Genomic DNA, 16,224 nt, shown 5'->3' with positions numbered 1-16,224 from the left:
CACAAAGCTCAAGCATCATCACAGTAGTCTAGATATCCTCAAGTAGTCCAATTAATACCATTCCAAGGACAGTATTCGCAGCGACGCGATGACCCACGATGCGTTTTCGAAGTCAACTGACTAATATTGTCATATTCACCAGTAAGTCTCCCCCATTGCCAATCATCAGTATTCCCACTAATCCCCCACCAACAGAGTTGACAGCTTCCCTCTCATCCCTGGGGAAAGTCTGCTGGATGCGCCTGGAAGATGGCATCGTCCGCTTCACCATCATCCCCGACCAAGGCACGCAAGTGTGGGCCCAGTTACCAGTCGTACGCACCACCGTCCCCTCCTCAAGAAAAAACCCCAAGCTAACAAACACCACCAGGACGCCATCTTCGACGAACCAACCTACACCCTCCAATCCAACTCGGGAGTCATCAACCTCGAAGTCCCGATCGGCGCGCTCCATCGCGCCCTCCGCTCCGCAACAGGCGCCACCTCCGCCCAACTCCGCCTCACAGAGAAAGGCAACATCCCTCTCCTCGCGCTAACCGTCCTCTCCTCCTCCTGGACAACAGGCTCAAACGCACTCGGAATCACCAACGCCCGCACTGAGATCGGTCCCCCGGGAGCAACAGCAGCAGCAGCTCCTGGCGTGACCGGGCCCCGCGAACGCGAAACGGTAATCACGCAAGAAATCCCCGTCAAGGTTCTGCACGAGACCGCCGTCGAGGGCCTGCACGAGCCGCGCTGCCGGGATCCAGACGTGCACATCATCCTCCCGGGCCTAGCGCACCTGAAAAGCATCTCCGAGCGCTTCTCGAAGCTAGCGGGGGACGGGAGACCCGCGGCCAGCGGCGGGATTGTCTCCTCGACGCTGACGGCGCCCAAGCTGGAGTTATCGGCGAATATGCATGGGTCGCTGAAGCTGGCGATTGCGACCGATGCGCTGCGCATCTCGAGCGTGTGGAGCGATCTCGTGAACCCGCCGCTGGACCCGGCGCAGATGTCGCAGAGTGAGATCGAGCAGTTGCCCAGTGAGAGGATGCGGGCCTTGGGGAGTGATGATGAGGCAGGGTGGGCTAAGGTGCGGATCGATGCCCGGGATTGGAGTCGGGTGTTGAGTATTGGGCGGCTGAGCCCGAAGGTGGTTGCTTGTGAGTTGTGCTGTGATAGTTTATATGCTTGCGACTGTTACGCTTGTGCTAATACGCTACTGTCCAGGTTTTATCCACGAGACGGCCCTGATTCTGTATGTTTACTTACCAGGAAGTTGGAATGGGGAGGATTCCTGCTTGACAGTAAGTTCCCAGTTGCCATATTTCAGCCATGCCATTATTAAAATTTCCCTTGCTAGTATTACATAAATTCCTATGCAGCCTGATCCATCAGACAACCCGCCGGAGTCTTGAAGACCTTGGCAAGGTGCGAGCGCCAAAGCTGCCATAATGAGACATGATACATAGAATGCTGGTTATTAGAGCAATAAGTGGACAAATTAAAATCGTATATCATACAAAACGTGAGCCAATCTGTCGCAAGGCCTCAAATAAAACCTTGGTGATTGTAAGAATTCGGCTTGGATCTAACGACCCAAAATGATAATCTCCAAACCTCCCATAGGAAGTTGTGCGGCGCAACTGTGCGCAGACGTATATGCAAACATGCAAGAAGGAAAAATCTTGCAAAGCGCCGCCAAAAGAGGCCGCTATTCTTCAAGCCGAACCCGGCATGCAAGCTTCTAAGCAAACTCATCATCAATGGTTCTATGACCGGACCGAGTATATGCATTTCACATTGTGCAAGAAGTGAAAACAAAAATAAGTTGAGAAGTAAGAAGAGGTCGAGTATCATGACAAGACCTCTTGAGTGTGATGCCAGTAGTCTCAGCCCATCAAGGCTCTCACTTCGCCATAACGTCGACATAGCGACCTTTCTTCTTCCCCCTGGCTGCAGGGCCTTTACGCGCCTGCGGCGCTCCGAGTAAGTCGTCTATTGAGCTGGCATTGCTCAATGACGTCGCTGGCCTAGGTGGGGCCCCGGCTGAACTGCCTGGAGGAGTCGGCAAGACTGCGCCCGTTGACACAGATCGTGGGATAGCAGGCGGTGGAGCTCCAAGCGAGGGGGGTGCTGGGCTAGCAGACATGGACGGAGGTGCGCCTGCAGAAGAGGACGGCCGGCTTGACGAGCCCCCTGCCAGCGGAGGCGTCGCCATAGCAGGTGGTGGCCCACCACTGCCGCTCATTGATCTACTGGGAGGCGCCGAACCCTTCGGTGGGGGTGGCGTCCCACGTGTTGGAGCAGCACTCCCGGGATCCTTTTTGTTAACCCACTTCTTCAGTTCGGTGTCATAGTAGAATGAATTCTCCTCCCCAAGTTTGGCACGGATTGGCCCACCGCCGCTATTGTCGTCTTTCTTGCCTCCAAACCATCCAGTAAACCATCCCTTCTTCCCTGTTGCGGGCGGGGGTTTCTTGGCTACACGAATCAATTAGCCACAGCAGAGATCAACAGTTATATCGGAACTTACCATCTGCCTCGGCCGCTTTGCGGAAGGCCTCATCAGCCTCGCGGTCCCTGCGTGCCCTCTCTGCTTTCTGTATTGCGGCTGCACGCGCTGCAAGATCCTCGTCGTCGTCCTCATCCATGAATGATTTCTTCTTTGGCTTGTCCTCTTCAATAGACTCATCCTTAACGTCGTCCGCTGCAGGCTCTGTATTCGACTCTACATACGGAGGTTCATAAGCCCCCGTGCTGGCTGGAGGCATATATCCGCCCTGGTCCAGTTGAGACGTCGTAGACGCACCTTGAGTATCGAGAGGTTGACCAAATGGTTCCGGTGCATACATAGGAGGCCGGTGGGACGGAGCACTGTCGGAGACCTGAGACTGTGCGGATAAAGGCCCTTGTTGAGCTCCAGATGCCGAATCCTCTGCAACAGGTGCCAAAGGCATGTAGGATGATTGTGGAGGCGTGGACTGGTAGCCAACAACCGGTGGAGAGCCATAAATCGGCATTCCGTGATACATGTTCGTGTCAGGTGTTGAAGGCTCCTGAGATCCTCGACGCTGTCCTAGTGGGTACCCGAATGATGCAGACCTCTGAGAGTCCATAGATGATCTACCGCGAAGTTGCTCGGGTGAAGCGCTTGGTGCGTAATGGCTCACTGGTTGGTAGCGAGAGGGGCCAGCGCCGGGCAACGGCTGAGCCGCTGCCACAGGATAGGACCCATAGATGTCGGATACTGACGGTGAGCGACTAATGGTGGGAGTTCCGGAGACTCTGGCAAACGGTCCAATCTCTTCGGCCTTCCCAGAGCCAGTGGAAGCTGCATCGCTATCATCCCCAGCAATAAAGCTGTTGAACTTCGCCCACATCGAGCCCGATACCTTCTCCATACTGGGCCTCGAAATCCAGGATGATGCGCCGTCGCTGGTCGTTTCTCTGAGGCGCGCTGATAGTTCATCCACACCAAAAAACAGGTGCTGATTATGATATCCGGACGGCTTTGTGGTTGCCTTCAGAGCCGCTGCGATGGCGTCGCAGTACTGTTGAGCTTCGGACTTGCGACCACGATCCGCAAGCGACCATGCGTGAATTAGCTTGAACGCCAGCAGATGCGGGAGTGTGGCCACCGACGAGCCCGCAAGCACAGATGTCGCAAATTCATACGCCTCGGTGAGCAGGATAGAATCGTCGTCGTACAAAGCAGCGGAAGAAGCTAAGCGTTGATGGTCTACTCCGAGAAGCACGATATTTGCTAGTGGGTCATCGACCCCGCCGAACACAGCGGCGCGAGAGAGAATGAAACAAATATGAGCGGCCTCCGTGCGGTTATAAGAGAGAAGCAGTCGACCAAGAGCCACCAGCGCTCGTTGATCGTCAGGGCTGCGGTTGCTCAGTACCAGTCCCAAAGTTTCCCGCCAGCTGTCAAGGCCATCAAGAGAATTCTTGGCGGGGCCATGTCCGTCAACCTTGCTGATCATTTGCAAGCCGGCCCTGGCCGAAGGGGGAACTAGCTCATCAATGCTTTCCTCGATATTTCCGGCAAGAATCTCGTAGAACGCCGCTAGAGACTCGGTGCGGCTTGTCGCCGATCTCACTTCTCGCCTCACGAACTCCTGGACAACCTGTTGCCAGACAGATCTATCCATCGGCGAGGCTATTATCATAGCATGGCCCCAGAGACGTTTGTCTACTGCAGCCCAGACTGCTTTCTCTCTTTCTCCGAGTACAAGAGTGTCGCGGAGTGAATCTACCGACCGAGGATCGACAGCATCCGGTTGAGATGGCGCGTTCAAGGATTGGAAACTTGCAGATGGTGTAATGCCATCTCCAAGCGATTGATGATTCAGCGCAGAATCCTGCAAATTGGGAAACAGTAGGTTACGCAAAGACTTCTGGGCTTCAACGGAGCCTTCCAGAACACCATCATTCTCGATCAAGACTCGGATGACCTTCCATAAGAGGGTCTTCTCCTCACGGCGTTTAGAAGCATCGACTGAAAGACGATCAAAATCGGGGATATCGGCGTTTTCGAAGGCTGCGATTTTGCTAGAAAGCCAAGCAACCACGTCTTTCTTCTTCGACTTGCCCTTCAGAGGACCCGGATGTTGCACAATACTCTCAGCAGCGGGAAGCCAGTCATTCAGCTGGCTGACTCGGACCTCACCAGGACAAGATTTGATCATCGGGGCGGCCTGGCCAGCCGAGTAACGCGGGATATACTTAGGGAAGCAAGATATCACAGCGCCACCAAACCCGAACTTGAAAATTGGTGCACCCTTCCACCGTTCCAGGGAGTCAAGTTGATGTCCATCAGTTGGAGGGATAAACTCAAGCACTTGAGAACGTGCACGACTGTGGGTGGAAACTGGTGCTGGGGCATAAGGATTAACCGTCCGCGTTGGAGACGTCGAACCATGCACTGAAGCAGGTCGTTGGAAAGGGTCGAGCGATGGAACGGACAATCTGGGACTGAGGGTTTGACTGGGAGACTGTGTCTGGGATCGACGAGGAGGGACAAACGGAGATTCCGCAGTGGATGAAGGATTCAGGACTTCAGTCATTCCGGCGATAGGTGGGCCGGTAGATATGAGAGCCGCGCGCTTGGCAAATTCATTGGAATATGCGGAAGGAGCATAGGGATTTTTGGTTGGCGGTTGCGTCGGAGGCATAAACTCGAGGACGTCCGCGCTGCTATTATCTTCTGAAGCGACCGGCTGTTCTGACGGACGCGAATGGTTCAAAGGAGGGGGGCTAGCTGTTGGTTGCAGATGAGGCCTCTCTTCACTTTGGCCTTGATCTTGATAATGTATCTTCTCATGGTAAGCCAGAGGGCTCGATGTGCGTGGCTGGAATTGTAAAGCAGCTCCCTGCCCTGAGACACTCGTCGGTTGTGAGGCGTAGCGATTGCGAGGAGGAGCCGCTGCTGCTGCATTCGTAGATTGAGGCGGGGCTGGAGAGTACCTGGGCGAAGGAGGGGGCTTAACACCAGCCTGCAGACCGGGAGACCTTGGCGAGTATCTCGACGCAGTGTTTGGAACGGCCGGCGCACTTGGTACATTGGGCGCTAATAGATTCGAGTATGGGTCCAACCTTTCCGGCTGCTGCAATTGGGGTGGATTTGGGGGTCCGATATTGGACTGGGGAGCTGCTGGAACATTCGAAGACGGATTCGCTGGACGGGGAGCCGACTGCGGTACTGACGGCGCAGATACAGGGGCATTAGGTGTATATTTTCCAGAGCTCGCAGGCCTCGACTTGGGCCTAGGAGGCGGCAGTGGAAGTTCTTCGAAGAAGTTCTTCTGAGGTGCTGTGGGGGCTGCCGATGAGGTTCCAAGCGGTGCAGGAGGGACTTTTGACGCCTTCAAAGGAGGTGTAGGTATGCTACTGCTCCGCGGAGGCGGCTGCGGTACGGTGCCGGGCTGTGCAACAACTGCTCTGTTGCTGGCAACGGCCCGGCGAGGCCGCGCAACATCCTCTGGAAGGTCATAAGGTGACTTGTAGCCTTCCTTCGAACGTTCTGCGAAACTCTCTGCTCTAGTCGTAACAGGGTTCGGCGGAGCCTGTGCTGAGAAGTAATTTGACATGGAAGCATTAGTGGGCTGAGGCGCAGTATTTTGCGCAGGAATACCTGAGAGCAGATCTGATGTAGAGGGCTGGTGCGGGGTGTAGGAGACCGGTTGCCCTTTGGGCCGAGCAGGGTTCTCAGGGGTACCGAATGGGCTCTGAAGGATTGCCGTAGACCCAGTGTCGTTTATATGATCCATATTAGCAGCATCTGGTGGTCCCTCCGCATTCGTCGTATCATCGTCGAAGAGCAAGTCATCATCATCGTCGAGTTCCGCCTGCCACCGCGCAGCCAGATCATCTTCGGTAGGCACAGTTTCGTCAGCATCATCTGAAAGTTCCGCCTGCCATCGTGCGGCAAGATCTTCTTCTGAGGGAGCCTTTTTGATTTCACTTTCTGCTGAGGGCACTGCCAAACTATTGTTGAACTCTACGGCTGTTGGCGATGGTTCACTGAACGGAGAGTCCGGACCGGCATTAAGAGAATTCAGGACTTGACTGGTGCTCTTGCGCGTGAGGTGGGAAGGTCCCTGGGCTGGAGCTGACTTCTGAATCTCACTAAAAAATCCGCTCTCGTCATCTTCATCGCCTTTGAAAACATCGTCGAGTTGGCCCTCCCCCTTTTGAGCATGATCATTTTGTGTTTCCGCACCCTGATCTAGTAGCGGAATTCCCTCTTCGAACCGAGACTCCGTTTCTGGCGGACTATATATCGGCTTTGTTTGCGTTTTGAGCTGGGCAAAGAAGTCATCCTCATTGTCACGTTCATTATCGCCGAGATCATCCCAGAAGCCCGAACGTGTATCACTAGCCTCTCCGTTGACTGTTGCGCCATTTTCCTCGCCCTCAGCTTCATCCATCCAGGCAGTGTCACGGCCCTCAGACAAAACCTGGGCATCATTCTGACTTGCCAAGCCAGAAGATTTTTCTGGCACCTCATAGTGTGGTTCTTCTGCAACATGCTGTTCCAGTCGAAGTCCACCTGTCATGTCAACATTGCCGTTCTCCGTAGGCACGTTCTCTGTGAAATCTTCGACTGCCCGGGGCTCATCAGTTTGCATAAAAATCGACTCGTCACGGCTGGGTTCTTCGGGCTCCTCAATGTCCGGTTTCGAGCTGTCATCGGCAGCCGGCGTTTTCGAGTCGACCACATCGGGCGCGCCTTGGTCACGGGTATCAGCAGAGATAACGGTTTTGGACTCAACAGGATCGTTCTCTTCGGTAATTTCTTCGGCAGAGGGAGACACATGGCTGTCAATGTCTGTGCTTTCTGGCACATCTTTTTCGGAATCCAGCGCCAACCTGGCCAGATTGGTCGCAACGGAATCGTTATCCTCAGGTCGAAACGCTGGATTCCACGCGAGTACCCCTTCTGTCTGCGCCATGTTTGCAAGAAAGGACTTCGCCGAAAGGCGGTATGGTTGCTGTAAATTAGGAAGCTGACACGTTTCTAGACAACTCCGGGACCCTGAGAGTCAACAAGGCGATGCACAATGGTAAAGAGAATCCAAGAAACACGGGAAATTAAACATGTAAAGAGGAAGAAGCAATCCTGTGGAAAGAAGGAAAAATTACAATACAGAACCCGGTTGTGGATTCATGACTGGATATCCATGATATGTAGAGAGGTATGAAGTTTTGAGATTCGGCACCCGAACAGACACCCGATAGATAGCACGGAGTACGGAGTAGTGATGCTTTCTCCGTTTTTGGTTGCCCCGTCTTCGCCTGTCCGTCATCCGGAGCGGATTGACTTTAATCCGACTCAAAAGAACACCTAACATGACGTATCACGTGATTGGCCCGAATTGTCAATACTCGGCATCGCATAGTTGCGGAGTGATTATCAACGGTCATCAGTTGCATATACATCAATTGTGAGCATGATATAGACTAGTCTACTCTAATTTGCGTTCTCTTTACAGGGGACTAATCTCCAGAAATCATTATCTGAAGACACTCAGCCGCTACGATTTGATCTTGAAAGAAGCAGATCAATACACAGCTTCTCCGCCTATGACATCGCTGTTTCATAAACAACTGAGCCTGAGGCCCGCACCAATCATGTGATCGGCCCTTGCTCCACCTCTCATGAATTAGTTACCACTACTTAGGCTCCAAAGATAGTATTATTATCGCGATGATAGGATGACTCCCTTTCTTTTACTCCTTGATTATTCTTAGGTGCATATAGGATGGTGTTACTTGTCCCCTTTTCCTGGATTTCGGCTTCTTACTTCCTGGCGCGCTGTTGAACGCCATCTACTTTCTTCACAGCGACAAGTACAATAACAATGCGGGCCTGAAATGCCACTTACCGTGAGAGAGGTATCCTGGTCTAAATAGAACTTTGCGAGGAAGATCCGGGATCGCGCTTCATATGGAAAGCACAGTCAATATCTCTCCGCATCATACCAATAATGCCTTCATCATCCGAGTTCCTTCATCCTCACGACCGCGCCAGCATTGCTGGTGACTCCGGATCCGATGACGACCTCGACTTGGAGGAGTTGGACCCGACCACGGCAACCCTTCATCAATCTCCTCGGCTATCAAAAGATGAAATATCGCGACAAAGAGGCTATGGATCAGGGATTGCTTTAAGGAATCTGCGGGTTGGCGGTGGAAATCGAGGGTGGAAGCGTAGTGCTTCCGGCATACGGAACAGGGACTCGGAAGAGGATACACACGGATTACTGGAAGATCGAGAGGGAGAGGCTTTGCGGAGCTCGCACGCGAGCTCACGAAATTATACTGATGATGATGCTCCGCTGCTCGACAATCCGCGGCGGAGCTCAGCCCGCTCGATTGCAGGTGATGGATCCATTGGAGGAAGGAGTTCTCGGTCACGGTTTTTCGGCTTCAAAGCAGCCAACATCTTCTCCGGTCCGTCGAGCTGGTCTCGCAGGGACGATGAAAGTAATGCAACCAAGCCTCCTCGGGAAGTGTTCGTTGGGCAAGCGCAGAGGTCGAAGTACCCAGCAAACATCGTTTCCAATGCGAAATATACCCCTTGGAGCTTTCTACCACGTACCCTATACAATGAGTTTTCTTTCTTCTTCAACATCTACTTTTTGCTTGTGGCTCTTTCGCAAATCATTCCCGTGCTTCGCATCGGGTACATGTCGTCCTACATCGCGCCTCTAGCTTTCGTCGTCTCGATATCCTTGGGAAAAGAAGCCTTGGATGATATTGGCCGGCGAAGACGAGATGCCGAAGCCAACTCTGAAGAGTTCTCAGTGTTGTCCTTTGACAAGCCCGTGGGCAGAAGGGCGTTCGCGACACCTGCAACTAATGATTCGGATGTCGACGAAGTATTCGAGATCACTAAAAAGTCTAGGGACCTGAAAGTCGGCGACGTCCTCAAGGTTCGCAAAAACCAGCGCCTTCCCGCGGATGTGGTGATCTTGAAGACTGTCTCCAATGACTCTGTCACTGCGCGGCGAAGCTCCTCAGCTGAGATTGCCACGGATCTTATGCGACCCGATCAAGAATCAGTTCAACCGTCCGAGGTTGACCCTAGTTCAAGTGCCGCCGCGCATGAAATTGATACTTCTTCTACTAGTGACACTTTCATTCGTACTGACCAGCTGGACGGTGAAACTGACTGGAAACTACGTTTGCCTTCGGTCCTATCTCAGTCCCTGCGACTCCGAAATTTCACTAAACTCAAGGTCACCGCCAGCGCACCGGACAAGCGAGTCAATGAGTTTCTTGGCACTATTGAACTTGGCTCGCAGTCAGGTTTCTACGATCCCCACGTCGACAAAGCGCAGACCGGCGGCAGAGCGAGCAGCGAGGATCGGCAAGCCAATTCTGCCCCCCTCACAATCGATAACACAGCGTGGGCAAACACGGTCCTGGCATCCAATACAATAACGTACGCCGTCATTATCTACACTGGCTCGCAAACACGAGCAGCTCTCTCTACATCGCCATCTCGTTCAAAAATAGGTCTTCTCGAATATGAGATCAATAACCTGACCAAGATCTTATGCGCCTTGACCCTCACTCTGTCAATCATCCTGGTTGCTCTCGAGGGTTTTGAACCAAACAACGACAAAGAGTGGTACATCGCAATCATGATTTACCTTATCCTATTCTCAACAATCATTCCCATGAGCTTGCGAGTCAACTTGGACATGGCGAAATCTGTGTATAGCAGATTCATTCAGCGAGACAAAGATATTCCTGGGACCGTTGTTAGAACAAGTACGATACCCGAGGATCTTGGTAGAATCGAGTATCTCCTTTCTGATAAGACTGGTACCCTAACTCAAAACGGTAAGTTCTCATACATCTGAACAGTTGAATTGCGTTACTGACAGTCTTAGAAATGGAGCTGAAAAAGATCCATGTCGGAACGGTTTCTTATGCAAACGACGCTATGGAGGAAGTGGCGTCGTTTGTTCGACAAGCCTTCGCTGGCAATACCTTGACCACACCTTCAGCTGCATTCGGAGCCCAAGCAGGACTTGGGGCAGCTCCTCGTACAAGGCGAGAGATTGGGTCGCGCGTTCGTGATATCGTCCTAGCGCTAGCTCTATGTCATAATGTCACACCCACGACCGACGAAGAAGACGGTATGAAAGTCACGAATTATCAAGCATCATCGCCCGATGAGATTGCCATCGTCAAGTACACCGAGGAGGTCGGTCTGAAGCTGTCATACCGTGACCGGCAATCCATTGTCCTTGAGACGACCGACACAGGCAGTGTTGTCGTTCGTGTCCGCATCCTCGAGATTTTCCCTTTCACCTCGGACAGCAAGCGAATGGGTATCATTGTACAATTCGAAACAGCCAACTCGATCCTAGAGACTTCGAGCGAAGATACCGAAATCTGGTTCTATCAGAAAGGCGCAGATACTGTTATGTCCGGCATCGTTGCAGCGAACGACTGGCTCGACGAGGAAACTGCGAATATGGCTCGCGAGGGTCTGCGTACCCTTGTGATTGGTAGGAAACGGCTATCCTTGCAGCAGTTCCAGGAGTTCTCTGCAAAGTACAGACAAGCCTCGCTTGCATTGCAAGGACGCGACGTCGGGATGGCCAAGGTCGTGAGCGAGCATCTTGAGCGTGACCTGGAGCTTCTTGGCGTGACTGGTGTGGAAGATCGTCTGCAAAGAGATGTAAAGCCATCCCTAGAGCTTCTTCGCAACGCTGGAGTCAAAATTTGGATGTTGACTGGGGATAAAGTCGAGACAGCACGTTGTGTCGCCATCTCCGCCAAGTTGGTTGCTCGAGGCCAATACATCCACACCGTCGCTAAAGTGAAGGACCCGTCTGCCGCCCAAGAGGCATTGGACTTTTTGCGAAATAAAACCGATTGCTGTCTGCTCATCGATGGCGAGTCTCTGTCGCTGATGCTTGGTCAGTTCCGGTCGGCATTCATATCCGTGGCCGTTCTCCTACCGGCTGTGGTTGCATGTCGATGCTCTCCGATTCAGAAAGCTGAAGTCGCGGAGTTGATTCGTCAATACACCAAGAAACGAGTTTGCTGTATCGGTGACGGCGGCAATGATGTCTCCATGATCCAAGCAGCTGATGTTGGAATTGGCATTGTGGGGAAGGAGGGGCGTCAGGCCTCGTTGGCTGCCGACTTTAGCATCACGCACTTCCACCACCTTACAAAGCTTCTCGTTTGGCACGGCCGCAATTCATACAAGAGATCCGCCAAATTGGCGCAATTCATCATGCATCGTGGCCTCATTATTAGCGCTTGCCAGACCATGTACAGCATTGCAAGCCATTTTGACCCGAAGGGTCTGTTCATCAATTGGCTGATGGTTGGCTACGCGACGGTCTACACCAATGCCCCGGTCTTCTCGCTCGTTTTCGACCGCGACGTTGACGAGCACCTGGCCAACCTCTACCCGGAACTGTACAAAGAACTCAAGTCCGGTCGCAGTCTCAGCTATCGCTCGTTCTTCGGCTGGGTGCTTGTGTCAGTTTATCAGGGTTCCGTAATCCAGGGGCTCTCGCAGATCTTGCTGAACACCATCTCAGGGCCGCGGTTGATCAGCGTCTCGTTCACGGCCCTCGTCATTAACGAGCTGCTGATGGTCGCTATCGCCATCACCACCTGGCACCCCGTAATGATCTTCTGCCTTATCGGTACAGCTCTGGTCTATGCCGCCAGCGTCCCCTTTCTGGGTGACTACTTCGACCTTGAATACGTCATCACCGTCGACTGGGTTTGGCGTGTGGTCACCGTCTGCGCCGTCTCCGTCATCCCCGTCTGGGCAGCTAAACTGATCCAACGGTCCTGGAAACCACCTAGTTATCGTAAAGTTCGAGGTTAACCGCTATCACTGATATCCCTTGTCACGACATCTTGCCTTGGTCGTTTATCGTCTTATCCAGGTAGAGGAGTTGCGGTTTTCTGAATGTCATATAATTTTGTACCATCGTCATTAGCATTCATCGAGCATTGATACTAAACCATTTCCCTTCAGTTTGTCTTTGCTGGTATATAAATCTTGCATAGAATTTCACTTATGATCTGATGAATGTCCTGTGTACATGCGATACGAAACAGAACAGATCCAACAGGCCATCCTAAGAACATTGGCTTTGGTGATACACATATATATACCGGATATGCGGGACACGATGGGAGCAGCACATTCCCTAATATCCCACAAATTCACACTAGAACCCCATCCAAAATACACCAGATAATATATTGTGAGTTTGGATAAGTAATAAGCAATGCACCCTCATTTGGATGAAAAAAACAATAAGTGGTAGGTAGAAAAAAAAAAATAGTAAAAAAGGTTGCGGACGACACCTCTGGGATTCGAACCCAGGCGGGCGAACCCACAGGCTTAGCAGGCCTGCGCCTTAACCACTCGGCCAAAGTGTCCACTGGTGCTTGATATACCACGTAAACCTATCTAGATGCAGAAAAGTACTACTTTCGCATACGCAGCAGACAAAGCAGCCTCGGCGATGCTGAGGAACTACCGCCTGAACATACTCCGTAGTTGAGAATCATGAATATTTATGATCGGTTTGAGATAGTTAATCGTGAATATAGCATCATAGCAAAGAAACGCTGCCGAGAGGAAAAGAAATAACACCAATCCGTCCCAAGCCCAACCCAGCCGGAGATTCTCAACAAGAATGAAATGAGCCCAACACAAGCCGACAAAGGATGCAAAGATGAGGACTGAATATGATCGCTGCGGCAGCTCATTTTGAGCTGGACGGACGTGGCCGTTTCCACAGAATTTCCTTGCTCAGAAGCTGTCTCAATTCGGGTGAGATGACCTTGGACTCGGCATTATCTCCATCAGCACTACTACTCGCCGGACCGACACTGACACCGCTGCTGTATCCGACGCTTTGTGGTCGTTGTGGCGACTTGCCCTTGTTCAAAGCAGATTCCTGCGTGGGTTTTCGTTGATGGGTTGATGGAGCGGGGAAGTTATTCTTCTTGTCTATTGCTTCAACTGTGCGTTCGAAGCGACGGAAAAGGGATTCTGCGCGGGTGAGGATGGGGATGAGCTCCATGGTGTTTGAGAGCTCGTTGACTTTTAGATTGATTAATCGGGTGTCGTAGTGAGTTGGGGTAGAGATAATGTGCTTACCGTATTTAAGAACTTCATCAAAATGTTTGAGGTGGTCCATAATTACGTCGCGGTGTTTTTCTAGGATTGCTAACGCGACGAAGAGGTGGAAGCTGCTGGAGAAATAGTTGGTCCACAATGTCTCCCAGAGACGTAGGACGTCTACCCATTCGAACTCGCGTTTGTACCAGACAAGGAGCATCCGGAAAAAGAAGAAGAAGTTCGTGCTGTCGGCGGATTGGAGATGGAGGTATAGCTGGGGGTCCATAAGTTGTACCAGGTGATCTAGGGTGAGGAGCTGGGCGCGCATGCCAGACTGATCGCGAAGGAAATTCCGTTCCTGGTCTGTGTAAGCAGGTGTTGATTGGGATGGATGTGTGTGGGATTTATTTACCATTCTGTCCATGAATCCAACAAAGGCCCAGAATGCGACTGCATCGTCTTGCATGACCGCGTAAATTGGTGCTAAGAGGTCACTCATTCCTTGGACATAGCCCAGGTCAGGATTGTATTCGTTGTATGTGAGAAGCATGTCCTTCATCTGCTCTAGATGTACGTTTGTCCCTACGTCCGCAAAGGGAGAGTCTGGATCGGGATGAGGGATATCTTCTCCAGCAAAGAGAGGTATCGTGCGATCTGTACGATGCACATCTTTTTCTGATACCGATATGTTAGCAGATCAACTTAGAAATGCCTCCAAGTGAAGCAAGCATACCTATGCGGTTTTTCTGCTCTTTCCACCACTCATACTGCTCGGCATTGGAAGACCCCTCAACCATTCTCTCCCACCAAGCACCCTTCAGCCGGATGTATTCATCCCGTTTGGAATACATCAGAGCTTGACGCTCGTCGCGGCTGCTGTCCCAAGGGTACACTCCGAGAAGACAAAGCCATGCCTCCTTTCTGACCCCATCATTCGGGTCAAGGCCTCCGTGGAAAATCCTCTCCTTCGCTTCGTCTACAGTAACGATAAGTCTTCCCGTGGTGGCATCAAAGAAGCCCTCCCATTCCTGCATAGTGACAGTTCTGCGTCGTTCTTGGATGGCCATTGTTCCGGTTTCAAGCTCCAAAATCTCAAAATCACCCACCGAGCTATTCTCCATTTCCAGAACATCCCGTGCAGTCCATATGCGCTGGGACCTCTCTCGTTCGCTCTGCTCAGCAATGCTCATGGCCCATCGAGCTAAGTAGAGCCGGGCGCTATCAAACTCATCCTGCAAGGTCTGAATCTCGGGAGTCTTCATCAGGCGACGAACTTGCGGAGGAATCATGGTGTTGTCGGCAAGTTCGTTCGCCGTCCGCCTTGTGAACGTGGTAATCTTGCTGAGTTGCTCAAGGACCTTCCATCTAGTTTCCTTGAGTGCCTTCACAAAGGGATCCATTCCGGCATCTCGTTCTGCACTGCCACCGGGTTGATGTGGGCCAGCAGCTGGATCGTGCCCTTGCTTCGTTACCGATCCGTCATAACTGCTGAGTGGCCGTGCGAAGGATATGCGGTCCTCTTCGGAGGGATTTATAAGATAGACACTGTTGTCGACAGAAGAGCGCTGCACCTCAACGTATTTCCGGAGCCACCGCAGAACCTCGTCACCGCCCCAGAATAGGCCACCATTTTCACCAAACGGGTCAAAACTTTCCCTTGTCCTTCGTTTCTTCTGCAGTATCGTTGATTCGCACTCGCTATCGTGAAAGAACAGCGCCGGGAAACTATCACCAGCGCGGGTATTGATCACCAGGCTACCAAACCACCAACCCAAGCTAGGAGGTCGCACTAGCAGCGAATAAATTTCGGACAGCGGTACGGCGAACGCATATAGACCTATCGGGTCTTTATATGTGGTTGTAGTCGGGAGCGGTGGCACCAGATATCGTTGCTTCGGTGGTGAAGAGTCATTAGACAGGTCGACTTTGACATAGGTACTGTAGGCGTCGCCGAGGGAGGATTCGGGAACCCAGGCAAGGAGGTAGGAAGAGAGGTCGGCGGTGGTCTTAGCGGTATTTGTTGATGCGGCATTGCTGCTCACAGTAGGAGCTGGTTTTTGTTGGAGCAGAGCGATAAAGCCAGGTATATTGTCCTTGGAGGAGGGAGTTGGATGGACGTATACCTACAATACTCAGCAAGACATCGTAAACGTCAGCTCTGGCCCTTTATGCATTAATTTTTTGTTAGACTTTCAAGAACCAACCTTGCTCTTGGAAAATAAAAGCTTCACCCCTCTCCCTGATGTGGAGGAGATACTGTTGTATTCATCCTCCTCGGCGTCGCTGACATCGTAGAAGGACGCCGTCGGTGACGGCGGCGAAGGAGGAGGAGTGAATCTGGTGCCGGAGCCTGCCATTCCTAACAGCGAATTTGGAGCTTGATGAGATATATTTCAGAGAAACGTGCTCATCATGCAAAAGACTGCGATTGAATTTGTTCGTTTCCTATTGAGTGAAGCTGATAAAATCAAAAGCAAATGACTGATTGCGGAGAATGAGATCACGACGTAATCGTGGGGCACCTGATTGATCGATTGTCCCACTTTTGAAGGTCTTTGTTGGACTTAAAGATGATGGAATCCACAAAACACAAGAGAAATGGTTTAATACTG

The 16,224-nt window shown here is 52.0% G+C and overlaps 4 protein-coding genes and 1 non-coding gene across 5 annotated transcripts; 2 read left to right on the top strand and 3 right to left on the bottom strand.

Annotated features, from left to right (window-relative positions):
- Window positions 1-98: 98 nt before the first annotated feature.
- On the top strand, window positions 99-1,797 carry Aspvir_002043 (checkpoint protein HUS1 family protein; the record flags this gene model as incomplete). Its single annotated transcript, XM_043273644.1, has 5 exons — window positions 99-141; window positions 196-314; window positions 371-1,142; window positions 1,210-1,286; window positions 1,609-1,797. 5 exons carry the CDS (start codon window positions 99-101, stop codon window positions 1,795-1,797), a joined length of 1,200 nt encoding a protein of 399 aa, XP_043129579.1.
- A 91-nt stretch (window positions 1,798-1,888) lies between these two features.
- sec16 (COPII coat assembly protein SEC16) lies at window positions 1,889-7,442 on the bottom strand (the record flags this gene model as incomplete). Its single annotated transcript, XM_043273643.1, has 2 exons — window positions 1,889-2,463; window positions 2,516-7,442. The coding sequence occupies 2 exons, from the start codon at window positions 7,440-7,442 to the stop codon at window positions 1,889-1,891; spliced, it is 5,502 nt and encodes a 1,833-aa protein (XP_043129578.1).
- A 1,035-nt stretch (window positions 7,443-8,477) lies between these two features.
- Window positions 8,478-12,361, top strand: Aspvir_002041 (aminophospholipid-translocating P4-type ATPase NEO1; the record flags this gene model as incomplete). The annotated part of the gene is made up of 2 exons (XM_043273642.1): window positions 8,478-10,341; window positions 10,392-12,361. 2 exons carry the CDS (start codon window positions 8,478-8,480, stop codon window positions 12,359-12,361), a joined length of 3,834 nt encoding a protein of 1,277 aa, XP_043129577.1.
- Window positions 12,362-12,843: 482 nt separating this feature from the next.
- Aspvir_002040 lies at window positions 12,844-12,924 on the bottom strand. Its single transcript has one exon. It is a non-coding gene; the product is annotated as a tRNA-Ser (tRNA).
- A 329-nt stretch (window positions 12,925-13,253) lies between these two features.
- On the bottom strand, window positions 13,254-15,969 carry Aspvir_002039 (GTPase-activating protein GYP7; the record flags this gene model as incomplete). The annotated part of the gene is made up of 5 exons (XM_043273641.1): window positions 13,254-13,594; window positions 13,652-13,970; window positions 14,025-14,287; window positions 14,346-15,735; window positions 15,817-15,969. 5 exons carry the CDS (start codon window positions 15,967-15,969, stop codon window positions 13,254-13,256), a joined length of 2,466 nt encoding a protein of 821 aa, XP_043129576.1.
- Between the last annotated feature and the right edge of the window lie 255 nt (window positions 15,970-16,224).

This window comes from Aspergillus viridinutans (assembly GCF_018404265.1).
Source record: "Aspergillus viridinutans IFM 47045 DNA, scaffold_10, whole genome shotgun sequence".
NCBI lineage: Eukaryota > Fungi > Ascomycota > Eurotiomycetes > Eurotiales > Aspergillaceae > Aspergillus > Aspergillus viridinutans.
This window is presented reverse-complemented; position numbering and strand designations above follow the sequence as displayed.